The 27,909-nt window shown below is 49.8% G+C and overlaps 1 protein-coding gene across 1 annotated transcript; it reads right to left on the bottom strand.

Moving 5' to 3' along the window:
- Window positions 1–5,397: 5,397 nt before the first annotated feature.
- On the bottom strand, window positions 5,398–27,162 carry SENP3 (SUMO specific peptidase 3). The gene is made up of 11 exons (XM_084806778.1): window positions 27,023–27,162; window positions 23,717–24,690; window positions 21,636–21,938; window positions 20,894–21,005; window positions 19,239–19,386; window positions 17,347–17,394; window positions 16,610–16,687; window positions 11,521–11,658; window positions 11,148–11,231; window positions 9,769–9,819; window positions 5,398–7,895 (listed from the first exon to the last, which is right to left on the bottom strand). The coding sequence occupies exons 2-11, from the start codon at window positions 24,675–24,677 to the stop codon at window positions 7,785–7,787; spliced, it is 2,034 nt and encodes a 677-aa protein (XP_084662904.1). The 5' UTR covers window positions 24,678–24,690; window positions 27,023–27,162; the 3' UTR covers window positions 5,398–7,784.
- Between the last annotated feature and the right edge of the window lie 747 nt (window positions 27,163–27,909).

Genomic DNA, 27,909 nt, shown 5'->3' with positions numbered 1-27,909 from the left:
TAGCCCCGCCCGCCTCGCGCCACCTTATAACCGCCGTCCGGGCTCCGCCCACCGCCCCTCCTTCATTGGCCTCTTCGGTTAGGCCCGCCCGCCTATTTCGGTCCTACGATTGGCCCGCGCCTGTCGGATCGGCCCGACCGGCTTCGTTCCCATTGGCCCGTTTCCTCGCTCTGATGAGCTGCCGAACCCGTCACGGCTGACGCCCGCGGGCGCTGATTGGGCGAGGGCCATTCCGGGAGAACAGGCCTCGGTGACGCAAGGCGAGTGAGAATCGCGCGGCGGGCTCCGTGACGCAAACAAGGGGGCCGGTGGCGGATTGGCCCGCGGCCCCGTCCGTTGGCGAGGGGAGGGGAGGCGCGCGGCCAATGACAGCCCGGACAGGGGAAGGCGGAATCTAGAGGACAGCCGAGAAGAGCCCACGTGGTGATGGGGCCTGCCTTTGTGTGCGCGCGCGAGTGGGGGGACGACACGGGAGCCTCCCAGCACGTGACTGGGGCCTGTTTTGGGGGGAGAGCCAACCCCCCCGTACAGCAGGGCGGGCCAACGTTACAGGCCGACCACCCCCCGGTGCTGTACCTCGCGGGGGGATTTCCCCCCTCCTCCTTGTAAACTATTCGCAGCCCACCACCCCTCCCCCGTTTACACGGGGCGACCTCCCACCGCCTTTCCTAGGAGGGGTGGAGCCCCCCGTCCTTCGTCCCCCAGGTCCCCTGGCGGGAGCGCAACACGGTCTTAGGGGGAGGGACCCCCGCCCCCCCGCGCTTCTAGGGACCGCTGTTCAGTCCAGCGACCCGCACTCGCCCAGGCAGACGAGGCCCCAGAGCCCCCCGTGGCGGTGTGAGGAAACAGGCTTGGATGCGGCCTTCTTCCCTGGGCTGAGTACGGCCTGGACTCCTGTGTGTCGCTGCAGACTCCAGGGCACTCAGAGAGTGTGCCTCTCTGAGGCACACCTGGGCTGGCCTTGACACAGGCTGTGCTTGCACCAGAAGGCAGCCTGAGCATGTGGAAAGCTAGAGGCAAAACTGCCTCACACACTTGCAAGTAGGTACCACACCAATACAGGCCAATGTAAGCTTTGCTAGCATGGAGACGAGCCTTCCTTTTCTCTAATGAGAAAAGGAGTCCAAGATAGACATTCTAAAGGCACATTTACAAACAATTCCAACAAGAAGAAAAGGTGGAAGACAACAGAAGAAGCCAACGTGGCTTCACAAAAAGCGTAAGATGTGAGAACAAAAAAGGACCCACATAGGAAGTGGAAAGAAGGCCAGACAGGTAGCACAGAACTGCAGGGATGGTGTCAGGAAGGCTAAAGCTGAGAACAAGCTGAGGTTAGCGAGGGATGCTAACAAAAAGGCCTTCTTCAGATCCATGCATAGTAAAAGACAGAGGAAAGAAATGGTGGTTCAGCTATTAAATATGGATGGCAGAATGATAACGGATGTGCTCAATTCCTGCTTTGGCTCAGTCTTCTCCCAAAAGAGGGTCTATGACGCCCCTGGCAAAGGCGAAGTACAGGCTGAAGGAGCAGGATTGCAGCTCAAGATCGATAGGCATATGGTCAAGGAACACCTAATTCCTTTGAATGAGTTCAAATCCCCAGGGCCAGATGAACTGCGCCCTAGAGTAATAAAGGAACTAGCAGAAGAACTCTCAGAACCACTGTCTATTCTCTCTGAGAAATCATGGAGGACGGGGGAAGTGCCAGATGACTGGAGGAGGGCTAATGTCCCTATCTTCAGAAAGGGTAAAAAGGAGGAACCTGGGAACTACAGACCAGTCAGTCTGACATCAATCCCTGGGAAAATTCTGGAGCAGATAATAAAGCAGTCCATCTGTAAGCACCTTGAAAACAATGCAGTGATTACCCAAAGCCAACATGGATTTGTCAAGAACAAATTCTGCCAGACAAATCTGATCTCATGTTTTGATCAGGTAACCTCCCTTGTGGACTGTGGGAATGCTGTGGACATCATATACCTCGACTTCAGCAAAGCTTTCGACAAAGTGCCCCATGATCTCCTGATGAGCAAACTAGCTCAAAGTGGGCTAGATGAAACAACAATCCGGTGGATCCACAGTTGGCTACAGAATTAGACTCAAAGAGTGCTTATCAATGAGATCTTCTCAAACTGGGGAAGAGGTAACGAGTGGGGTACCACAGGGCTCAGTCCTGGGCCCAGTGCTCTTCAACATTTTGATTAATGACTTGGAGGAGGAGGTGCAGGGAATGCTGGGCAGGATAGCTAATACCCTGGAAGACAGAAACAAAATTCAAAGTGATCTTGATAGGCTGGAGCACTGGGCTGAAAACAACAGAATGACATTTAATAGGGATAAATGCCAAGTTCTGCACCTAGGAAAAAGAAACCAAATGCACAGTTACAAGATGGGGGATACGTGGCTCAACAATACTACAAGCGAGAAGGATCTTGGAATTGTAGATCACAAGCTGAATATGAGCCAACAATGTGATGTGGCTGCAAAAAAGGCAACTGCTATTTTGGGCTGCATTAATAGAAGCATAGCTTACAAACCACATGAAGTCCTAGTTCCCTTCTACTCAGCACCGGTTACACCTCATCTTGAGTACCGTGTCCAGGTCTGGGCACCACACTTTAAGAAGGATTCAGACAAACTGGAGAGGGTTCAGAGAAGGGCAAGGAAGATGATCGGGGGACTGGAAACAAAGCCGTATGAGGACAGAGTGAAAGAACTGGGCATGTTTAGCCTTGAGAAGACTGAGAGGAGATAGGGTAGTGCTCTTCAAGGACTTGAAAGGTTGTCACAGAGAGGAAGGCCAGGACACAGAACAATGGGCTCAAGTGACAGGAAGCCAGATTCCGGCTGAACATCAGGAAAACTTCCTGTCAGAGCAATATGACAATGGAACCCATTCCCTAGGGAGGTGGTGGGCTCTCCCACACTAGAGGCATTCAAGATGAAGTTGGACAGCCATCTGTCAGGGATGCTTTGGCTTGGATTCCTGCATTGTGCAGGGGTTGGACTCAATGGTCTTAAAGGCCCCTTCCAACCCTACCATTCTATGACTCCAGACAGGTGGACTACAACTCCTATAATTCCCCAACCAGCTATGCATTATGGAAGTTGTAGCCCAACACAGGTGGAGGGCACCATGCTGATTTAAACCTACTTCAGAAGTGCAAGATAGTCTATTACTAAATACGCCATCCTGAAACAGCCCTGGACGATCTACCTTGACCAGGGAACAGGTGTCCAAGAAAGGGTTTATGCCTGTGACCTTTTGGGAAGAAGCATGAGGGTTGTACCTGGTTTGGATTTGATGGATACTGGCAGGAGTGGTGCAACCTCAAATTCCTGTTTGGGCATGAAATTGCCCACGTGACTCACACTTGGGGCAGTTGTGGAAAGCCCAAACCATTTCAGAGTGGTTAGTCACTCTTGAGTCACTGGGGAAGTGGAGTCAGGGTCAAAGAAAAGCCAGTACAGTGAAACCTACCAGCAGAAGTACTTCCTCTTGCCCGCTGGAGCATCCACATGGGCATGATCAACAAAGATGCCCTGGGAAACACCAAGATGAGATAGTGCTGGTTTAGCCTATTGTGGAATCTGCATCAGTCATGCTGCGGAGAACTAGCTTCACCCCATAAAGGCCTCTATGAAGATGTTCTCCAACCTTTACAATGCTCACCTCCTACTTTTATTAATATCCCTTCAGCCAATCACCCTCTTCCCCCCAGAATCCCTGCATTTGCTCCAACAGGCTTCGGGATAAACCAAGGCACTCCCTCACCTTTCATTTTCTTCAGCATGCCATCTGGCATGACCGTGAAAGCACATGAGCTGCCAGTCTCCCTTTTACTCACAACATCCCACAGAAAGTTGCCTTTAAGCATTGGTGCATCTAGTCTAGCACCATCTATGCTACAGATGCTATGGTAATCAGCAGCAGTTCTCAAGAAGCCAGTACTGACCCTGAGGAGGCCTTGTTGGTCTTTCCACAACCAACAGCATTGCATCAGGGTACAGCATGCAAGCAGGCCTTCTTGGTAGTGGCACCCACCCTCTGGAACGCTCTCTCACATGTGGTTCAAGAGGCAGAACTTATGAAGACCTTTAGACACCTCTTGAAGATGTACAGTCAGGGCCAGAAATATTGGAACAAGGATAACTGTTCTGGCAGTTGGCCTTTGTACACTACATTGAAGTTGAAAGGAAACACACCCAGATGGGAGCAAAGTCAGGACTTTCAGCTGTAATTCAAGGGGTTTGACAAAAGTGGGGCACTAACCATTCAGGAAGGACAGCCAGTGGCATACACACACACCCATCATTGGTGGCTCGTAAGTAATGGAACGAATGGCTGACAAGCAGCTGCTTTGCCAGGTGTGGCCTGAGTGTTACATTTGCATTTGGTAGCTGTTCACTGGAACTCCCAACATGAGGTCTAAAGAGGTGTCCATGCAAGTGAAGGAAGCCATCACTAAGTTGAGGAAACAAAATAAACCCATCAGAGAGAGAGCAAAAACAGTGGGAGTGGCCAACACAACAGTTTGGAACATCCTGAAAAAGGAATTAACTGGCAAGCTCAGCAGCAGCAAAAGGCCTGGAAGACCACGGAAGACAACTAAAGTGGGTGCCTGCAGATTTCTGCTCAGAGGAGCCCTTTCACAACATGTAGCCAGGTCAGGAATGCTCTTGCGGAGGTAGGCATGTCATTGTCAATATCTAGTCAAGAGACGGCTTTATGAATGTAAATACAGAGGCTTCACAACAAGGTGCAAACCACTGGTAACACTCAAGAACCGAAAGGCCAGATTAGCCTTTGCCAGCAAACACCTAAAAAAGCCTGTTGCACTCATGCCCTGCTTCTGGGTTTCCTGTGGGCAATTGGTTGGCCACTGTGTGAACAGAATGCTGGACTAGAGGGACCCTTGGTCTGATCCAGCATGGCTCTTCTTTGTTGTTCAGTCGTGTCCGACTCTTCATGACCCCATGGACCATAGCACGCCAGGCCTTCCTGTCCTGTACTCTCTCCCGGAGCGTGCTCAAGTCCATATGGCTCTTCTTATGGTCTTATAATTTTGTACACCTCTGTCATGTCTCCCCTCACCCTCCTTTTTTCCAAGCTAAACATCCCAGCTGTTGTAACCTTCTCGCAAAGGGGAGATGCTTCAGCCCCTTGATCGTTTTAGTTGCACTTTTTGCAACTCTACAATATCCTTTTTTAGGTGCGGTGACTAGAACTACACACAGTACTCCAAGTGTGGTCACACCATAGTTTTTTTTATAGGAAGAGTGATCTTGGCAGTTTTATTTTCCTTTCCTAATTTATGTCTAATATGGAATTTGCCTTTTTCACAGCAGCCACATACTGGGTCAACACTTTCATCAAGCTGTCCATCAACTTTACCAGGTTTTAAATGGGCCCTGAAAAGCTTTTTGTTCTTTTTTTTTTTAGTTAAGATAGTGGGGTGGATATTTTAATTGTTTGAAGTTCTAAGTTATTACATCTGACTTGTTATACTGGCCTGTAAAATGTAGTAGATCGTTGCTTTAGTCATGTAATAGTAAAGAAATTATTTGTATTTGTTTTTATATGTTTTTAACTATGTATATGAGCCATCCACGTGAGGAGAATGCTCTTGGGAAAGGACCATATTAGCCATATTGGCTGGGAATGATGGGAGTTGCAGTCCAACACATGTAAAGTGTGCCAGGTTTGGGAAGGCTGCCCTAGGGATCCCTTCACAAGGCCGTTTTCCCCTCTAGCAACTGAAATCACTTCTGGGCACATGACCTGGGTTCTAGTTCAGAACCCAGAGGTGCTACTGAAGCAAGCCCTCAGCCTCACTGTTACTCTCACATTTTGGGTAAGGCGAGGCAAATCATCTCAAGGGCCCTTACATTAGGGGTAGGCAATGTGTGGGCCTCCAGGTGCTTTGAGCTACAGCTCCCACTAGGCCTAGCCAGCACAGCCAGCAGTGAGGGATGATGGGAGTTGTAGGCCAAAGTATCTGGAGGGCTACAAATTGCCCCCCATCCCACTTTACATGATTGCACGTGTACAGGACCATAAGGAGACACAATATGTGAGTCTATGTAGTTGGCCAAGCACAGAGAAAGGAGATGGGAGAGGCAATAGGAAGCAGAAGCTGAGTTGATTCCAGCAAACCCTGAAGTCTGTTTTGGGCCAGAAGCTTCCAGAAAGGAAGCCCTAACAACATAGGAAGAGACACGCTGCAGCGAACCAAAGGCCTCTCTAGGTAGTCCATCATCCTGTTCACACACAGTGGCCAAACACATGCCCCAACTGGGAGCCCACAAGCTGGATGCGAGTGCAACAGCACCATCCTGCTCGGGTGCCCCAGCAATTGGCACACAAAGGCTCACTGCCTCTGATACTAGAGGTAATACAGCCATCGAGACCAGTAGCCATGGATAGCCTTGGCCTCCAGGAATGTCTCCAGTCCCCTTTTAAAGTAATTCAAGTTGTTGGCCATTACTGCAGCTTGTGGCAGCAAATGCCACTTTAACTGTGCACTGTGTGAAGAAGTCCTTCATATTGTGTATTAGAGCACCTGGCTTTCTTCCAAAACGCATCTATGAATGTGTTTCGAAGGAGGGTGTATGACAACAACAGGTAGAGGGGGCTACAACTACAGGTAGGCCATACTGTGCTAAAGATGACCAATGCTACTACAGTCAACCAGAGGAAATCAGGGCCTGCTAAGGATAAGCATTTGCCCCTTGCCCCAAAGATCACAAATCCCATCTCAAGGAAACCCCATTTCTGTAACCAATTTAAAAAATATATTTTTGTGCTATGCTGCTTGCCAGAGAGGAACAAGGATGTTATCCATGTATATGGGCAGGGTACAGAGGGCCCATGAGGAAGACCCAAGTAGTGCCCTCCACAATCCGGAGGAAGCCCATCTTTTGCAAGCAGAAGGGTGAGGGACTTGCTCTATTTTCACCAAAGACAGATCTAGGTTGTGGGACACATACTCTGTGTGCTTGCTTGGGCCAGTGAGAATACACAGAACTCCCTTGCATGGCTTTGTAGAAGACACAGGGAGGGGAGGCAGGAAATTCATCTGCACTTGCATGCTTCTCCAAAGAATTTTTTTTAATTACCCACAATGGTAGCCATCGTATAAAAAAATGCTTGTTTCAGTTATCTCGGCCCCAGTGTATAAACCTGTCCCCACCCCCCCACCCCCACTCACTGTCCCTTGCCCCTTTTCCAACTCCTTCCCCTTTTGGGAAAAAAAAAAAACATACATTATCCACTAACACAAGTAACCAACAGGGTGATAAAGTAGAGGGAGAAGTGTGTGGGGGGGTGTAGTCTATTCCTCCCCCTCCCTTCCTGGTCCCTATTTTAGGACTTGATGCCCTCTCTCTCAGATCTGGAGTGGAGTATTTGCAGAGAACATGTTAGGCATATAACCCACCCACCCCCAATCCCACCCCACATCCCAAAATAACCAACCTAGAGAAATGCCACCCTATGTTGGGTTTAAATATGAACAAAACAAAACAAAAAAGACCAGGAAGAGAAGAAAGGGGGGGGGGGACTTGGATAAAAAAAATCCCCCCCCCATGAGTCCGGTTGTCAAACCTCAGAGTTCGTGACCTAAGAGTCCCCTTGTATACACCCCAAATCTGATGGCATCTGAGCCTGCACCCCAACAAGGTGAGGAAGAGCTTTGGGGGTGCTGCTCCCAGCTGTGGGAAGGGGGAGTAGTGTATCATCTGTCCAAGGCAGCGGATGTGTGTGTCTGAGTGTGTGGAGGCTGTCACGCAATCAGCTCGCAGTGGCACAGCTCCTTGTACATCTGTCGGCGGAGTTTCGGCATGTCTTGCTGCGTGAATGTGAAGGGCAGGCCCAGAGCCAGGAATTTGGAATACTACGCAAAAGAGAGAGAAGGGAAAAAAAGAAGAGATCAGCAACACACACTTCCTCTCTCCCTGCTGAAGTCTGTATACCTTCTAGCTAGATGTGGCTTTACTGATACACAGCTGACACCCAACACCCTGCCAAGGGCAAAAGCCTCAAGTACCCAGCAGAGGAGCAGACAGCTGATTAGGCAGACAGACACCATATGTGCGCTGCTTTCTCAAAAGTTTAAAGCAGAGTCCAAATAAATCCATAATATTTTGGTGTTGGGATTGGTGGAGAAAAGGCCACAGTGCTCAGTTCGACGTTGAGGAGGCTGAAGGCAGATGGGGATGGGAACTGGGCCCCTGCAAATCCACATGGCCACAGGAGAAGGCACAGAGCCCACACAGGACACCCACTAGGGAGTCAAGGAGAGGTTGTGGGTCACAGTGCTGAGCCTTGGGGCAAAGCTGAAGCAGTGAGGGATCGTTTCAGCCCCAGTGTGATAGGAGTCGGGCCCCCATCTCTCCTCCACTGCGCTTGCACAAGCAGAGTACATGGGAGGCTTGCAGGGGTGGGGGAGAGCTCAGTGGCAACAACACAATATGACTTCGCTAGTCAGCCAAAATGTGTGGACATGAAACCCCACGCCTGGGGCAGGTGTAGGAAGGAACCACACCTGGTCACCACACCTAAAAAAAGATATTGTAGAGCTGGAAAAGCTGCAGAAAAGGGCAACTAAAATGATCAGGGGGCTGGAGCATCTCGCCTATGTGAGAAGGTTACAAGAGCTGGGATGTTTAGCTTGGAACAAAGGAGGGTAATGGGAGACATGAGAGAGGTCTACAGAATTATGCCTGGTGTCAAGAATGTGGATAGGGAGACAATTTTCTCCCCCTCTCATAATACTAGAACCCACCGGGGTCATCCCATGAAGCTGATCAGTGGGATATTCAGGGCAGATCAAAGGAAGGACTCCTCCACACAGCACAGAGTTAAACCATGGAATTTGCTACCACAGGAAGTAGTGATGGCCACCAATTTGGATGGCTTTAAAAGTGGGTTGGACAAATTCATGGAGAAGGCTATCAATGGCTACTAGTCCTGAGGGCTCTGAGCTACCTCCAGTATCTTATGTTCTTAAGGAACAGAATTTAGAGCTCTCAACACCAGCACTACCCTCAGGTTGTTAAAAACACCTATGAATACAGAGATAGGGTTTTCAATACTAGGTGTGTAAACTCTGGTAGAATAGGAATTGCTACACATAAGAACATTCTCTTTAAATATTTTAAATCAAATTTAGTGTACACAACTCTTCCATAAAAACGCTCTGTGCCAAAATAATTCAAATTCTCCACATAGAGAAACTGGATTTCTAACAACCTGCCACAATCATGCAAATTTAAGTACATCCCGCCTAGATCTGAGGCACCGAAGTTAACTCCCTTCCTTGCTGAAGCTCAGTGTTCCTGCTGTCCCGGCTCCCCAAATGGCTTCTGAGATTCTATCAGGCCCTCCCTGTGCACCCATGTGCCAGCCTATTCTTCAAGGACTGCCTTTCCCTCCCCCCGTCGGAGCAAGAAGAGCTGCCCACCATCTAGCTCCTGGTGCCACTGGGCTACTCAAGGACCACCAGGCCCTGAGGGGAGAATGTAGAGAGCTTTTGCTTTAAAAAATTGACAGGAAATTACTCCAATGTCCAGCCCAATCCCAACCTGGGGCAGCATTAATGCCTATTGCAGCCTTCCCCAATCTGGTGCCCTCCAGATGTCTTGGACTACAGCTCCTCCAGCCAAGAAGGCTGGTCTATGTTAAGGACGGGTGGAGAACTAAGGACATGAGTTCTGGGACAGCGAGGTGCCTGTTGCTGTTCTGAAAAGTCAAGACCCCAGCCTCACCTGCAGGACAAAAGCTCCACAATCGCTGTCATTGTTTTGCCTGGCAATGTTCTAAGGGGAGAAATGAAACAGAGGTCAGACCACAGCAGAGACAGGAGGAAGGGCGACTCCCACCCCGGCCAGCACTGCCACTGCGAGGCAAGGAATACCCCTCCCCTCCTGGGACCGCATTCCAGGTCAGCAGCTTCCGCTTCCAGCTCCCTTACAAGAGGCTTCCACCAAAATCCATGCTCTGCCCCCTGCCATTTTCTCTAAATGTCAGAGCATCCTGCATTTGCACCAATCCAGGTCAAAATCCTTGCTTTGACCATGCCTGCTGCTGGTTTTGGCCCAGTGGGGGAGGGAGGAGAACTCAGTCTTCTGGGTTCAGCTGATCCACCTCTCTTAAGGGAGCAAGTGCAGGTGATGTGAACAACCTTCGCCTGGCCCCTGCCAGTCAGAATAGACAATTCTGGGCCAGGTGGGCCAAGGGTCTGACCTGGCAAAAGGCAAATTCCTATGATTCCATTCAGGGGGTCAGAAATTAATTCCCTCCCCTACCTCCTGGTCAAGTCAGCCCAGGACGCTAGTTTGTATTTTCCCATCTTTCCCCTGTGCTGGTATTGCCATCCGCATTGTTTAAGGCAACCTTCCCCAACCTGATGCCCTCCAGTTGTGTTGGACTACAACACCCAGAATTCCTCGGCCAGCATCACTGGCTGGGAATGATGGACGCTGTGGTCCAATGCACCTGGAGGGCACCAGGTCAGGGAAGGCTGTGCTCAGGCTTAGCTGGAAAACCACTGTGAGGAAGGAAAGGAGGTGTGGCTGGCTGAGGTCTCCCCCCGCCCCACCACTCTCTGCTCTATCCCATACTTTTCTCTCCCCATCTCCATAGAGTGGGGAGGAGGCTGAGGACAGGGAACATTCGACATGTGAGGTTACAGCCAAGCAGCAGGAGGAAATCAGTCATCTTGGACAGGGGAAGCAGGCAGGCAAGAGCCTTCTCTTTTGGCCTCCCCCACCTTGCCTCTGGGAGACCCACAGGCACCTTCTCTGGCCTGCTAGAACTGGCCTAGAACAATGTGTGAGGAGCTGCTGGGCAAGCCAGCCTTCTCCATTGAGATATGGCTCTCCATGGCATATTGTGGAATCGGTGCCCTTCTGCTGGGCTGAAGCACAGGCAGCATGGTGCAGACGCAGGTCGCTGTGCAGACTGGACAAGTTCGGAGCTCGTTACAACTCCAAGATGAAATCCAACCCCAATCTGCAGTAAGCTGACAGGTGACTCTGCTCTTGAGAGTGTGGGCTCCACTCTTGGGTCCCCCCCTGCTGCAAAGACCAGGACACAGTCCTCCTGTCACCCTGTCACCGTAAAGGGAGTGAGGAGCAATACTCACCATCTGGAAAACCCCTTTCCACCCATCTCTGAAGTCTGGACGATTCTTCTTGTCTGCTTCAGCTTGCAGGTATCTACAGATGTGCTGGGGGTGGGGAGAGGAGACAATCACATCCAAGTGTGTGCACGCACATGCGCCTGAAGTCCAATTCCCAGTCCCCTCTAATGCAGCTAGTCAAGCCCGCTCTATCCCAGGGCACACCTCTCCACTCCAAACTTGTGGTCAGCTGTCATGGGTTCTCCCTTCAAGGAACTCCAAGGGTTGGGAGGTGGTCAGCCAAGGAAGCCATAGCAGTTAAACCGGTTTGAAGGCTGGTTCAAGCATGCAGTGACTGTGGAGCTTACAAGAAGAGAGCAACGGCCATTCCCTTTACCTTGGGGCACCGCCGGTTGAGGGTGCGCTGGGAGTCCAAGTATGTGATTTTTTTCTGCTTCACCTCCACACAGATCAGAGACCAGTGAACCTCCAGGTGGATCGGGATGAGAAGCAGCTCCTTGTTGAAGATGTCCACCTATGGGGGCCACCAGAGGAACTCAGCAGCCTCTCCCCAGCCAGCCTTTGTCCCCCCCCCATCCTCCCCCTGGACAGAGCCCCGGAGCCAGATGTCCATGCTGTGACTCAGCCCTGGGGCAGGACAGGGCAGGACAGAACAAGCAGCAGCCTTTCACACATTGTGGGACTGTGAGTAAGGTTAAAGGGAAGCCTTCCCCAACCTCGTGCCCTCCAGATGTGTTGGACTGCAATCCCCTCAAGCCAGCATGGCCACAGTTGGGGAAAGCTGTTTTAGGGCATGGCTACCAGGCACCTCTGAAGTTAAGCCTTTCCATCTCCCTTCTATTATTATTTTTTTAAGTGAAACAATTCCTATGGACAATGTAAGCAGAGAGCAAAAACAAAACAAAAAATAAAACCAGTTGTCCTTTTCCCCTTACTCTTATTTTAGGTTACATTTTCAGAAATTAAAACGGTTTTTATCTTTATCCATTTCTTACTGTTAATTAAAACAAGCTTACAGTAACAAAAAGCAAAACTGAATATTCAAGTCTTATTTCTTTTACCAAAAAACAATAAAGCATTTTCCAGTTTTTCATGAATTTATTCTATCTTTGTCTGTATTCCTAACATAACGTGTCATTTGGCCATGAGGGCAAATCCCACATTATATCTACCCATTCTATTATTGACAGTATCATTTGCATCCCCTTCATGGATCACTGCCTTGTTGTGGCGAAGGGGCTTGCGTAACTCAGTGAAGCCATAAGCTATGCTGTGCAGGGCCACCCAAGACGGACAGGTCATGGCAGAGAGTTCTGACAAAATGTGGTCCACTGGGGAAGGAAATGGCAACCCACTCCAGTATTCTTGCCAAGAAAACCCCATGGAACTTATCAAAAGGCTAAAAGATATGACGCCGGAAGATGAGCCCCTCAGGTCGCAAGGTGTCCAATATACTACTGGGGAAGACCAGAGGGGATTTCCAAGTAGCGCCAGAAAGACTGAAGCGGCTGGGCCAAAGCCAAAAGGACACTCAGCTGTGGATGTGTCTGGTGGTGAAAAGAAAGTCCGATGCTGTAAAGAACAATATTGTTTAGGAACCTGGAATGTCAGATCAATGAATCAAGGTAAGCTGGAGGTGGTCAAACATGAGATGGCAAGACTGAACATCGACATCTTGGGAATCAGTGAACTAAAATGGGCAGGCATGGGCGAATTTAATTCAGGTGACCATTATATCTACTACTGTGGGCAAGAATCCCTCAGAAGAAATGGAGTAGCACTCATAGTCAACAAAAGGGTGGGAAAAGCAGTACTGGGGTACAATCTCAAAAACAATAGAATGATCTCAGTACAAATCCAAGGCAAACCATTCAACAACACAGTAATTCAAGTCTATGCCCCAACCACTGAGGACAAAGAAGCTGAGGTTGATCAGTTCTATGAAGACCTACTACACCCTCTAGAACTAACACCAAAAAAAGATGTCCTCTTCATCATAGGGGATTGGAATGCTAAAGTAGGAAGTCAAGAAATCACCAGGATAACAGGCAAGCATGGCCTTGGTGTACAAAATGAAGCAGGACAAAGGCTAATAGAGTTTTGCCAAGAGAACACGCTGATCATAGCAAACAGTCTTTTCCAACAGCACAAGAGGCGACTCTACACATGGACATCACCAGATGGTCAATATCGAAATCAGATTGATTATGTCCTTTGCAGCCAAAGATGGAGAACCTCCATACAGTCAGTCAAAACAAGACCTGGAGCTGACTGTGGCTCAGATCATGAGCTTCTCGTTGCAAAATTTCGGCTTAAATTGAAGAACGTAGGGAAAACCACTAAACCATACAGGTATGACCTAAATCATATCCCTTATTAATACACAATGGAGGTGAGGAATAGATTTAAGGGATTAGACCTGATAGACAGAGTGCCTGAGGAACTATGGACGGAGGTCCATAACATTGTTCAGGACGCACCAACTAAATCCATCCCAAAGAAAAAGAAGTGCAAGAAAGCAAAGTGGCTGTCTGATGAGGCTTTACAAGTAGCTGAGGAAAGAAGGGAAGCGAAAAGCAGGGGAGAAAGGGGAAAGATATATCCAACTGAATGCAGAGTTCCAGAGAATAGCAAGGAAAGACAAGAAGGCCTTCTTACATGAACAATGAAAAGAAATCGAGGAAAACAACAGAATGGGAAAGACTAGAGATCTCTTCAAGAAAATTGGAGATCTCAAGGGAACGTTTTGTGCAAAGACGGGCATGATAAAGGACAAAGAAGGCAGGGACCTAACAGAAGCAGATGAGATTAAGAAGAGGTGGAAGGAATACACAGAAGAACTATACAGGAAAGATCTTAATGTCCCTGATAGCCATGATAGTGCGGTCACTGAACTTGAGCCGGACATCCTCGAGAGTGAAGTCAAGTGGGCCTTAGGAAGCATTACTAACAACAAAGCTAGCGGAGATGACAGTATTCCAGATGAGCTATTTAAAATCCTAAAAGATGATGCTGTTAAAGTGCTGCACTCAATATGCCAACAAATTTGGAACACTCAACAGTGGCCACAAGACTGGAAAAGGTCAGTTTACATTCCAGTTCCAAAGAAGGGCAGTGCCAAAGAGTGTTCAAACTACTGTACAATTGCGCTCATTTCACATGCCAGCAAGGTTATGCTCAAAATCCTACAAGCTAGGCTTCAGCAGTATGTGAACCGAGAATTACCGGAAATACAAGCGGGGTTTCGAAGAGGCAGAGGAACTAGAGATCAAATCGCCAACATTCGCTGGATCATGGAGAAAGCAAGAGAATTCCAGAAAAATGTCTATTTCTGCTTCATTGACTACGCTAAAGCCTTTGATTGTGTGGATCACAACAAACTGTGGCAAATTCTGAAAGAGATGGGAGTACCAGACCACCTTACCTGTCTCCTGAGAAACCTGTACAAGGGTCAAGAAGCAACAGTAAGAACCGGACATGGAACAACCAATTGGTTCAAAATTGGGAAAGGAGTATGACAAGGCTGTATATTGTCACCCTGCTTATTTAACTTATATGCAGAGTACATAATGAGAAACGCCGGGTTGGATGAATCACAGGTCAGAATTAAGATTGCCGGGAGAATTATCAACAACCTCCAATACGCAGACAATACCACCCTAATGGCAGAAAGCGAAGAGGATCTAAAGAGCCTCTTGTTGAGGGTGGAAGAGGAGAGTGCAAAAGCTGGTTTGAAACTCAACATTAAAAGAACTAAGATCATGGCATCTGGCCCCATCACTTCCTGGCGTATGGAAGGGGAAGAAATGGAAGCAGTGACAGATTTTACTTTCTTGGGCTCCAAGATCACCGCAGACGGTGACTGTAGCCATGAAATTAAAAGACGCTTGCTCCTTGGGAGGAAAGCTATGGCACACCTAGACAGCATAGTAAGAAGCAGAGACGTCACCTTGCCGACAAAGGTCCGTATAATCAAAGCTATGGTTTTCCCAGTAGTAATGTATGGCTGTGAGAGCTGGACTATAAGGAAGCTGAGCGCCGAAGAATTGATGCTTTCGAACTGTGGTGCTGGAGAAGTCTCTTACGAGTCCCCTGGACTGCAAGGAGGTCAAATCAGTCCATCCTAAAGGAAATCAACCCTGACAGCTCATTGGAAGGACAGAATCTGAAGCTGAAGCTCAAATATTTTGGCCACCTAATGCAAAGAGAAAACTCCCTGGAAAAGACCCTGATGCTGGGAAAGATTGAAGGCAAAAGGAGAAGGGGACGGCAGAGGATGAGATGGCTAGATAGCATCACCGATGCAAAGAATATGAACTTGAGCACACTCTGGGAGAGAGCGGAGGACAGGAAGGCCTGGCGTGCTATGGTCCATGGGGTCACGAAGAGTCGGACACGACTTAACGACTGAACAACAACAACAACAACTATCATTTGCAGTCTCTTAGCGTATCACATTCTAGCTGCAGAAGCCATGTATGATGTCAATTCCTTATGGTGTTTCATATACAAATCCCTATACAAATGTATACAAATATACATATACAAAGGGTCCAAAGGACTTCTATACCCTAATATTTTTGCCATTACTTTATTGATTGCTCTCCAGTACCTTTTTGCCACAGCATATCCCTACCAAATATAATAAAAAAAATCTTTGTTTCTTGCAATCTCAACAGTTCACAAAATAACTCTCATTTATTTTATCTGGAGTTTTATACCACTTAAACTTAACTTTAAAACTATTTTCTCAGACTGACATACTTAATAAAATGTTGTGTTCTTTGTTCCACAGATTTCCTCATATACTGTTTAACCATATATAGTCTTTAACCTATTTTGGTTCTGTAACATTTTAAGTTATAGAATTTAGATAATAAATGCTTCCTATTCTTCCCTATTATAATTGGAAATTATGTCAACACTCTTAATTGATGGTTTATTCTGAGAGCAAACAAATTTGTGAATATTCGAACCACAGGGGACATTATACCGTTTAATTTCTCCTTCAATTCTGAATAAGATAATGTACTACTATGATAAATGAATTCTTTATATCTAAACAAATCATTTTCTTTTCAGATTTTAAAATTTAAATTCATATCTGAATCCAATTCCTCTATTACTGATTTTAAAGATGAAAGAGGTGGTCTTAATAACCTCTTACACTGATCCCACTTTTAACAAATTTGAAATTATAACATTCCTTTTTGCTTCATTTGTTAGAAGAATTATTTTCCCATAAGGTAGTGCGCAATGGTGCTCCTATTAAAGCTTTTTCAAACATTGAAATAGAAGAATTGGGGTCTAGCAGCCAATCTGATGTCCAATTATTGAAACTTGCAATAGTATAATTTCCATTTCCCTTCTAATTCACCCACAGCAGCCAGCAACAGCTTTCACTGATCCCTACGCCCCCACCCCAGACAAGTACATCACAACATAGATTCTTGCCAACAACTTACATTTTTGGTCCAGCGCTTCACTCCTTCATACCCCTTGGTTCGTAGCTTATCATAGAAAAAACTGTTGAAAAAATGTACCTGGCGGGGGGGAAAAAAGTTTTGGTTGGAAGAAAGAAGGCAGTGGAACTGGGGTTGAAGGCAGGGAGGATTGGAGTGGGGGTGCGGGAGGAGCGGCAAGCCAATCAAGGAGGAAGTGAGAAGGCTCGACTTCTCACACCAAGTTAAACTGGCCCACTAGACCTCAGGATGCAAGTCACCAGTAGTTAAGTGTGGTACATCATGGCCATTCTGAGAGCGCCACCAAGTGGTAATAGCTCAGAATGACAGTTGCTTTGGTCAGCTAGCTTAATGGTCTTCAACATTTCCTGATTTGGAATCCACTTTTAACTTAAGTGGAACACACATATTTTTTTTTTAATCCAACATATCTGCCTTTCTCCCTATTCCCTCTATTTTCCTTTTCTTCTTCCTTCCTCTCTCACTTTCCTCCTCCTTCCCTTAGCAATTCCGAAGAGAGTGGTGCTGATATCATGAGATGTTCATGACCCACCAGCTGAGGAAAGTCTCCCTCTTTTCGACCTAGACCTAGCTTGTGGTCCTTTTCCCACAGACAGCACTTTCTGGCAAAGCCATAACTGGATGCACAGCAAAGGGAGAGACGCTTGAGCCTATTTGCAGCCTATACAGGTGACTGATTGCCTACCTGTCAAGTGAGAAATTTTGGACCAGAAGCTCACCTTCTCTGGCACCGTGTCCATGACAAGATCGCCATACATGTTCATTACCTGCCCAGATGTGAAAAAATGAGGTGGCTGGGTTAAGGAGCCATGAATATTATCATCTTGATATAGACACACAGTGTATGCACCTGACTAGGCAGCAGACTTCAGGCTGGTGCAATCTACTTTTACATTACTTGTTTTTTTACCCCGATGCCCACCAGCCAAAGTCAGGTGCAAAAATAGCGGAGCCAGCTACCTTCTGAACACTCCATAAGCCTTGTGCTGGGATGACCTTCGCAGACAGGTGAAAATCTTTATCTGAGTTCCTACAGATTAAGGATTCTAAGAGCCTAATTCAGTACACACTAAAAAGCCTTTTTGCTGCTGCTATCATTAAACAGGTGGGAGACAGAAATCTCCTTCCTCAGTAGCTGAAACTCAACGCAGAGATTTACCAGCAGACCCCAATCTACCTTATGCCCACTCTGGTTGCAAGCAGTTTCCATGTATTGTCCCAATAACCCTTAAAATAGCCCTGTAAGGTAGGCCTGTGTTACTATTCCCATATTACAGATGGAGACACTAGGCTAAGAGAGAGAGAAACAGGGGTGGGTGGGTGTGTTCCCAAAGGCCACCTCTGTTTCTTAGCAACTAGCTCTCATCATACTAGTTATTCATTCAATTAGTTGTCTTATGGCAGTTACCTCTTGGGGAAAATAACATAAATACAAACAAAACAGAAAGGTTGGGATACATAGGATCAAAATCAAATAAAGCAATAGAAATCAATTTAAAACTAGCAAAGACTAAAACATACCAAGCAAAACATAAAGATCTGTAAACATTCACAAAATTCTAAAATACCAGTGGGCAGCAGGGATAAATAGCAATTTTAAAAGTCTGTGAGAATAAGAATGCCTTTGCCTGGCACTGAAAAGACAAAAGGGTAGGTGCCAGGTGGACCTCTCTGGGGAGGACATGCCATAACTGAGGGGTTACCACTGAGAAAGTCTGCTCAAGAGTAACCCCTTGCCACACCTCAGAGGGTGCTTGGAGCAGGGCCTCTGAGGACAATCTCAGGGCATGGGTAAGAAAATATGGCAAGAGGCGGTCATTCAGCTAGTGTGGTCCTACGCCATGAAGGGCTTTACAGCAGGGGCGGGAACACACAGCCTGCCATGACCATTTGTGTGCCGCCGCCCCTTCCCAAGCCTCCACCACTGCTGCCCCCAAATCTTCATGATTCTGCTGGGAAACAAGGCGCACACACACCACCCTGCCCCACACGTGTACACTGTTTCCAAGCAGGATCGCTGTTTCTGCAGAGAAGCAGAGCATGCAGGGATGGTTCCCTTCACACACCCCATCTCTCAGCAAAGTGTTCTTTGGCAGACTGTTGGGAGCCCGATTCTGCTGGGAAACTAGGCACTATGCTACTCCTGGATGCCATGTCTCCCTGGAACATTGCAGGGATTTCACTGGTAGAAGCCATTTCCGGTGGCAGCAGGAGAGGAATACAGTCCCCACAGGGTTCCAGGGGAGCCAATGTGCCCCCCCTCAAGCTCCAGAAGTTGTCTACCCCCACTTGATAGGTTAAGGCCAGCAATTTGATTTGAGCCTGGAATGAACTGGGAACCAGTGCAGATGGTAGATTCCTGACACGATACGATTATAATGCCCAGTTCCAGTCAATACTTCTGCCGCCATATTTGGAATAACTGAGGTTTCCAGACCATCATGAAAGGCAATGCAGTAATCTGATACTACCGCCAGTACTGCAATATTTTAAGTTTCTACTGCCCCCCTGCCCTCTGCCCACTCCAGTAATCTCGCTTCCTCCACGCAAAAGCTGCTGCTGTTCATTTTTTCCTGCCTTCATGTCTTTCCCGATCCCTTCCACAGCATACCTGGTCATTGAGCCAATTAGGCCCATAAAGCGTCTGCAAGTCATCCATGGTGACAACGTGGCGCTTGTAGGTGACCCGGAAGGTCCGCACCATGGCATTGCCCGGCATACGCTGGTAGGACTGAATCAGCTGGTTCACCATGCCTTTCCTGCTGGGCCCAAAGAAAGCCAGTGAGGAGAGACTGCCTTTGCTACATTGGCTCAGCGCTGAAATAAACAGGAGTGTTCAAACCTGGCCATGAAGCAAGTGGCCCTGTGCCAGCACCTGGGATGTAGACATCTTCCTTCCAGAGGCAGTGAGGTTCTGCACCTCTCCCCATGCCCCTAAAGACATTAAAAGGGCCAAATCCAGCCCTCCTGGGATTCCAATCAGGCCTCCCCAGACCACCCCACTCACTTTCTTTCTCTCAACCACCGATCGTTCAGTGGTTTCTCAGCTCTGGTGCAGCTTTTCCCCCATTCTAAAAGGTTGAAAGGCCTCTCCTAAGGCTGAGTGACTGGCAGGAAGAGCTTCAACCTAAAAGATGCTGGTGGTTTAAAAAAAAATTCCCCACCCCTTTTGACTCTGGCCCAACCCACCACTGGAATGTGGCCCCCAAGAGCTTCTCCAAAACTGAATTCAGCCCTTGGGCCAAAAGATGCTCCCACCCCTGAAATAAACAGAACAGATCACATTAAGTGCTCTCATGTTTGGGAAGATAGGGCCAGCTTAAGTAGCCAGAGGGGCTGAACGAAAAATATAACAGTGGTACCTAAAGATTTTGACCTGCTCCCACCCCACATTCCTGCACAGATCTGAAAAGCATTAATTTGGACACATTTGAAATACTATGCTTTCAGCACTTCCCTCACTTTCAATCACGCCCTAAATCTGTCTGCGGCTCCTCCTGCCCCATCCCTCTGGAGAGAATCATAGAATAGTCATAGAATAGTAGGGTTGGAAGGGGCCTACAAGAGGAGGGTGGAATCTGTGCTCAATCAACTGCCATGGAGGGGCCAGAAAAATGGTCTTCCCACAACACACACCAATATATCCCTAATTATACTGGACTCTTGTGCACATTTTAATTGGAAGCTGCTTCAGGATCCATCTTGCCTGAAAAGCTAGGTTGAAAATGAATATGACTATACCAAAAGAATATAAATGAATATAAAGTTACTTTATATAATGAATATAACATATATAATGAATATAAATATGTAATATAAAGTATAAATACATAAATATAAATATATAAGATAAGATATATAATGAATATATAAACGAATGAATATAAATGAATATAAAGCGACTGTACCAGAAGAAAGATCCCCCCTACCCAGCCTAGTCCCAGGCGCCGAAAGGCAACTCAGTCAAGAGAGCCTGGGCTGCACTTCCGGGGAATTGGGCCAGACTCCCTTCCCAGAGGACGCAGGAGCCCAGGCAGCCTGTGCCTCCCCCCACCCAAACTAGCCCATCGCACTCAATTTCAGCGCCCAGAAAACCCTGGACTTCCGACTCCCAGAGCCTGTCGACTTCCAATCACCAGCTGCCAACTCTCTCCACCTTGTCCTGCCTGTCGAAGCTTCCCAGGGGCCAAATGGCTGGTCACTGCTAGAGACAGAGCACTGGGTTAGGAGCTGGTTTGGGGAGAGGGGAGAAAAGGCAGGCCATACCTCTGAGGTGTAGAGAATTCCTGTTGGAAGATGTCCTCCAGCTTTTCCACGACCTCATCCACACTGATAGGAATGAGGCTGCCGTATGTCTGCAGGAACTCATCCAAGATGTCTGACAGGAAGGACAGAGGAAAGCTGGAGTGACACAAGCCTCTTTCGGGTGACTTAGTTGGAACTGGGGCCCAGCTGAGACAGAGGGATGGGGGAGCACAAGGGAGAAATAGCCTGGAGGCACGCAACCTCATTTTGAGTAGGCCTGGCTCGGCAGCCATGGAGTTCCTTACCCCTCTCTCCTGAGCTGCCCATGTGCTGGGGATAGCCATGGCACCAAACTCAATGAGGGCACTCAAACTATCCCGACCCTTTCTAGGCAGCCTGCAACCCTGAGAAAGCCTGCCCAGTTACGCAACACCCCCATATCAAGCTCCTTCTCCTCTCACTGAGGGGCTTTTATTCCTCACCGCAAAGCCCATCGCCAAGTGGGGGAAACAGATATGGAAACCCAATTTCAGAACCCATCCAGCCACATACCCCTAGGAGAGCCTAGTCCAGCCTCCCCAACCTGGTGCGCCCTAGGTGGTGGACTGCATCCCATCAACTCCCATCATTCCCAGCCAGGCTGGACAAGTCTTTCTGGAGCACAACTGCCACAGGAGAGGGACAGCTGCTGGTTGAACCCCCTGGTCCTCTGCCCCCCCAACACGCGCGCACACACACACACACACACACACACGGGCCTTACTGTGCACACACGTGATGTGCTCTTCCCTCAGCGGGCTGTGCTGGGCTGCCTTCTCGCCGAGCCTCTCCTGGCCACCCTCAGCAGCCAACTCTGCCTGCTGGCTCCCTGCTTCCAGCCTGATTCCAGAAGGATCCAACAGCCTGTCCTTGTCGCGGGGGCCTTGGAAGAGTTCCTCAGCCACATGGCCTCCGATGCTACAGACGTTGCTGATGAGGATGGTGGCGTCCGTGACTCCGGGGAGGGAGCAGAGGTCCCCGTCGGGAGTGAGGGGGGCAAAGCCATTGGGAAGAGCATCCAGGGGGCCTAAAGTGGGCGAGAGACGGAGGAGGGCTTGAGAGCCTTGCACCGATCTGTGCAGCATTGCCATGCCCTCATATTAGGAACATGGGAAGCTGCCTTCTACCAAGTCAGGCTGTTGGTCGTACCCAGCCCTACCTGGAGATGCTGCCAGGGATCAAACCTGGGACCTTTTGCATGCAAAGCAGGGGCTGTACCACTAAACATGTTGCCAGCACCCCTTTCCCCTGGGCATTTCCAATTGCGGAGGGCAGACAGCACAGGGCCCTCAATCAACCAGGTTGAGACCAACGGCCCTTTGGCTCCTCTCCTCCCAGAACCACTTCCATCAACAGCCATTCCATCTGGCCTTTGTAGCAATGATGTAACATTCTGTAGGAGCCGATACCTAAGTTTGCTTGTTCTCCTCTTGCCTCCCAGTGACTCTTCCCCTTTGAGATAATGCCATATAATTTAATTGACAACATTTTAAACTGTGAATTGCCTTGAGGCAGTGGATTTATTGAGATATACATCTCTCCCTCTCTCTCTCTTCTGCGCTATCCTGAATGTACTTCCAAACAAATAAACATTGCATAGAAGGAGCAGAAAGAAAGCAGCTGGCATAAGGGCAGGGGTGGGGCCCCAATCCAGCCCTCCTGGGGCCCCTGGGTGGCCATCTACCCTTTGCCGAGCCCCACCACTTTTCCTCCAATAACCGATTGGTTTCCTGACTGTTGCTATTTTTCTCCCATTCTAAGATGTTAAAATGCCTCTCCTAAGGCTTACTTACTGGCAGTAAGAGCTTTAGGGTGCAATCCTATCAAATCCGCCCTTGCTACTTGTATGCCTCCGAACTCGGAAGCTTACAGGCATCCAGTGCAGAGTGGAGCACAGGGCGGAGGTGATCCTTGCCTTGGCTGCGCCTCCCGCTCTGCAGTTTAGCTAGACGAACTTTGTCGCCCATCTAGCTGAAGCATCGCAGAGGGGCAGAGAAGGAAGCCAGGGAGACCTCCAGATACAGCATAAGGCAGCCTCCCCAGTCCCTTCTCTGCCCACCGGCATGCCCCCTTTCCCTTCACTCTTGAGGTCGCCTTTGCGACCTCTTGAGAAGCAGCCAGCACGGTTCTCTCTGCACTGGCTGTGAGGGGGAAAGAGCAGGGAGCTCAGGCTCCTGGGTCCAAGTGCCGTCTCCGACCTCAGATCCAGGAGTCAGAACTAGCCTATTAACTACCCCACCTACGACTCTGTCTCGGGGCCATAGGAATGCTCTCTTAAGCAGCAATATGCTGGCATTTTAGCCCCACCCCCTTTGCCTTCAGTTCTACCCACCCCTGGAATGTGGCCCTCAGAGCTCCTCTGAAATTGCACTTGGCCCTTGGGCTGAAAGAGGCTCTCCAGCCCTGCCTAAGGGCAACCTCAGGAGTTCATAGCCCAGGCCAGAGCTGAACAAGGGGCCATCTGGTTCACACTCTTCACCATGCTGCTGCCCCACTTCCTGCACGGAGGACCAATACCCCCGTTCAGAGACAGACCAGCCTTCCTCAACTAACCTGGCACCCTCCAGATATGTGGCACCACAACTCCCATCATGCCCAACCAGCATGGCCATTTAATGCAGTTGTCACAGCCTGTATTTTTTGCAGCCCATCACATCTGGGGTGCACCAGGTTGGGGAAGGCTGAGTGAGCCCATTAATTAAAACACACAAAACCCCTTTGTCCCGATGACAGTCCTACTTCTTAGTCAATACCATAAACACCAAGATGGATTCAAGGGCAGCAGCAACCCAGTTTGAAGTTTACCTCCGGCTCCATCCAGACTGTGCTCTGCCTCTCCAATCTTCCTAGTCCTTGGGGAGGCCTGGGCCCCCCCACCAGGGTATTTCAGCATGGCAGCAGCTCCTTCTTCATCCAGCTCCATCGCTCCAGGGTCTTTGTCAAAACTGACCCTCCGCAGCTCCACATACTGAGGGTAGGGGGAGGCTTCATCCATCAGGGCTCCCAGCAAGCCGAGGCGGGAGGGCTGAGGCGCAGATGAAGTTGGGGGAAAGGCCCCATCCAATTCATAGTCCAGATGAGGCTCAGAAGGGCGGGGCTTGAAGCGGGCAGGGCAGGGCCTCCGCCTGGCTCCACCTTGGCAGTCCTCCTCCCCTAGGGGGCAGCTCATCTTGTAGACAGGAAGGTGATCATCATCAGGCTGGGAGCCAGGGGAAAGGGACAGGGAGGACCGGGCCCGCTTTGTCCCCCCTCGGCGGCGCCCCTTGCAGGCCATCTTGCCCCACAGCTTCCAATGGAAAGAGCTCTTAGAATACAGGAGCATCCGGAAGGCCCGCAGGGCCCGCTGACGCCGGCGGCGGAGGCAGGGCCGCCTTGCGCTCCCCAGCAGTGGTGGGCGCCCTCTGAAATGAGAGCTGGTTCCCACCTCAAACGGCCAGGCTCGCCCGCCGCTTCTGGCCACCTTCCCCCTGCCAGCTTTGTTGTGAGCTGGGTCAGACGTGCCCCCCGCCACTCCCCAGCTGGACATGCAGGAGAGATCCCACTTCCCTCCTTCTTCCTCATCACTGCTGGAGGACAAAGGGGCACAGCCTGGAGGCTGCTTCTTGGTGTACTCCAAGCGCCGGCGTCCCTCAAAGCATCCGCCATGCTTGTGCTCAGGTTCACCCCATTCCCGAGAAGATCGGCACAACTTGTCCCGATGCCCCATGGGGTCACGGAGGCCCGGGGATGGCCCCCAATACTTCTTGTCTTCAATGATTTCCTTCATGGTACCAATGCACCTGCGGGAAAGACAGAGAAATATTTTGTTCTGGCCATGAGGGATTCAGGAGGAGGGACTTTCATGCCCTGAAAGCAGAGTTGACGGACCAGACAGCTGTTTCAATTCACCAAATATTTGCTCATTTAACATAACACAAACTACTTCCCTCAGCCTTGCAGCCAGAGGAGGGAGAATACCAAACACTGAAGAAACATCCTTAGGTGGCTGTAAGGCCCATTCCAATTCTTGTTTAGCCTCACTTTGGCCTCCAGGATTTTGCCAGACAGTATATCTTTGCAGCCATGAGAACTAGAAACTTGTTTTTAACAATGCCCCACAAAAGCCAATATATTTTGGATGCTGAATCGCACACCTCCAGGACTACAATCCATGCATCCACACAACCATCTTGGAAGTGTCGATGACCCACAGCGTTCTTCAACCCTTCTGGAACAAACAGTGAAGAGACACCTTTTGCCTCTGGAGGGTCTTTCCTGCTAAGCTATTTACAAGTGTGCCTCCCACATTGAGCTGTGGCCTGGAAATAAGAAAACCTAGCCCTGCGTTTCTCTTCTTCACATCTCAAATAGAGATGAGGGACTTCTTTTTTATACCTCCCAACACTGATATCTCTTTGCTTTTAAATTAGACACTCCTGGCGGATCAGGGAGAAGCTTTCCCCTACATTTACTCTGTGGGACAGTTTAGCATTCACCTACCAAGATTGCAGCTTTACTCGAGCTAACGGCATGGCTGCAGCATGAAGATGCAGAAAACTCTGCAGAAGGACAGAGAGTTGAACAAGATGGTCTCTGAGCCAGGGCTGGAAAAATCACTTCAACCCTCAGCATACAGGAGTTTGGAAACTCCTAATTCCACAGCCTCATTGGATGAGAGGATCACTACCTCATTATTTCCTTGTACTGTCACCAAGAAGGGATGGTGGAAGGCCATGGGTTCAAGTGTACAAGTTTAAGGATAAGACTGTAAGTTTAATAGTTTTTCTGCAAGGCTAGATACCCTATACACCTTGTAACCACTTTAATCTCACCACCACTACAATAAAATGGAAGTCACTACTTTGTACATGAAGACACTGAGATTCCCCAGGGATTCTGCAGGAGGATGGGGATTTGAAACCCAATTTGCAGAGGAAAGTTCAACTCTCTCCCAACCTTGGCTCTAAGCAGAAGGCTGAGTGCAGTGAGTTAGGGGAAGGGAGAGGAAACCTGTAACTGTGCCAGCAAGACTTCTAGCAGAAGGCTGGAAGAGAGAAGAAAACAAAATCTTATTAAGAAATGTAACTAGAAAAGGATGGAAGTCTTCACAAGTGTTCACACAAGCTGGTCCATCCCAATATTGTCTACTCCACAAAAGGACAGATGTCAGGCTTGTGAAATTTACTTTTTTCTTCTTTTTTACTAGAACCCTGAGGTCCATCAACTTGAGCCTGGTGCAGAAGGCATACACCTAGAATTTAAGAATTCTGAGCCCAGGAATTTGTTCTAAATGCCAGAACCCAACAGAGCTTACAGCCCTTCCACACCAAAAATCACTCTTCATTTCAGCAGCACAACTTAAGTTAGGCAGGGAGCTATTTTACTGCTGCTATCATTAAACAATTGGGAGTCAGAAATCCTTGCTTTTCTCCTGCAAATCACCCAGAGATCCAGGTTTACCATCTGCCCACCCTGGCTATTATGGATGGCAGTCTCCAGGGTCTCAGGCAAAGAGAGAATTTGCTACCCAGAGACTTTTAGCTAGAGATGCTGGGCATTTTGAACCTTCTGAGTGCCTAGAAGCTGCTGGACCACTCTGCCCCCCACCTGAGCGAGGCCCCAGCATGGGGGAAGCAGACTTTTGCACCCACACGTGAAGCTTGGGTCAGACCACTGGTCCATCCAGCCTACCTGAACCCCTTCCTGAGGGGCTGGAGCTGGCTGGCAGAGACGTGTGGGGAGAGAATGCCTGCGTGCAAGCCATGGACTGCACCACTCACGGGCCTGCGCGGACTTTTGGGCTGCTTGGTTGGAGGAAGGTCCCAGCAGACCCCATACGGGGAGGACGAGGGGGATGGGAAAGGGGCGTGGCCGGGGCGAACCCAAATACAAAGAGGGCGGCTGGGAAAGGGGGCGTGGCTGGAAAGGTTATCGAGGGGGGGACCTCGGGGATCCGACGCAGCCGGGGGGGGGCTGGGGGTCCGCCACCGCAAAGGGCGATGGGAAGGGAGCCTGCCCGCGGCGGGAGGAGGGCAAGGAAGGTCCTGTCCGGGGGGAGGGGGCCCAGGTGGCTACGGAGGCCGAGGGGGCCCAGCTGGGGGGAGGGGCCCGTCCCGCGCGGGGACGCCTCACCGTGCGCCGCAGCGAGCCCGAGCGCGGGGGCCGCGGAGAGAGGGCGGGAGGGGGGAGAGAGGGAGGCCTCTCTCGCCTCGGCTCCCGGCTCCCAGCGCCGCCGCCGCCGCCGCCTCTTTCCTTCAGGAACCGCCGCGGCTGCCGGCGCCGCCCAAAGGCGTCATCAACCGGCGTCTGGAGAAAGGGGCGGGACTACGGGAAGAGGAGGAGGAGCGGGGAAACGCCGCGTCACCCCGCTCGTGGAGCGTGACGTCACGGCGCGAGCTAAGAATCCGCCCGTTTAAGGAGGCGGCGGCGCGGCGACGGCAGTAGCGGCCGGTCGTGCTCGCTGCCCTGCGCATCCCGTCTCTATGGCAGCCCCAACCGTCGCCTGCCCCATTCGCTCTCCCCCGAGCCGGAAAACAAAGGTCGCCCCTCAGGCGGGCATCCCGAGCGCTTCTGTCTCGGTGGGTTGCCCTCAGACGAAAGGCGGCGCTGACGTCATCCGCAGAAGCAGGGCGCGATGGGACACGGGGCCTCTCGGGGCGAGGAGCCGGTGGGCCCGGCGCCTCCTTGTTCGCTAGGTAGAGCGCCCTGCCCTGCCCTGCCCTGCCCTGCCCGGATGCTAAATTTAGTAGCCTGGTGCCCTGCGGATGTGGTGGGCCGCAAGGCCCATCATTCCCAGCTGGCTGGGAATGATGGGAGTTGCAGTCCAGCACATCCGCAGGGCACCAGGTTGGCGAAGGCTGGGGTGTATGGCAAGCACCGTACCAACGCCAGGATGTTTGTGTTATCGAAACTTCTCAAGAGCCTCTTGTTGAGGGCGAAAGAGGAGAGTGCAAAAGCTGGTGTGAAACTCAACATTAAAAAAACGAAGATCGTGGCATCTGGCCCCATCACTTCCTGGC

This window comes from Heloderma suspectum, chromosome 6 (assembly GCF_057233095.1).
Source record: "Heloderma suspectum isolate Gila_16-S chromosome 6, 16-S_ref, whole genome shotgun sequence".
In the NCBI taxonomy this organism is placed as follows: Eukaryota; Metazoa; Chordata; class Lepidosauria; order Squamata; family Helodermatidae; genus Heloderma; species Heloderma suspectum.
This window is presented reverse-complemented; position numbering and strand designations above follow the sequence as displayed.

Excerpts from the sequence above, each read along its gene's own strand:
- SENP3 (XM_084806778.1), bottom strand. The coding sequence starts at position 24,677 with ATGAAGGAAATCATTGAAGACAAGAAGTATTGGGGGCCATCCCCGGGC. Across the intron at positions 11,659-16,609 it reads TGAAGCGCTGGACCAAAAAT|GTGGACATCTTCAACAAGGA; the intron begins GTAAGTTGTTGG and ends TGGCCCCCATAG. Across the intron at positions 7,896-9,768 it reads GTGGAGCTTTTGTCCTGCAG|TATTCCAAATTCCTGGCTCT; the intron begins GTGAGGCTGGGG and ends TCTTTTGCGTAG.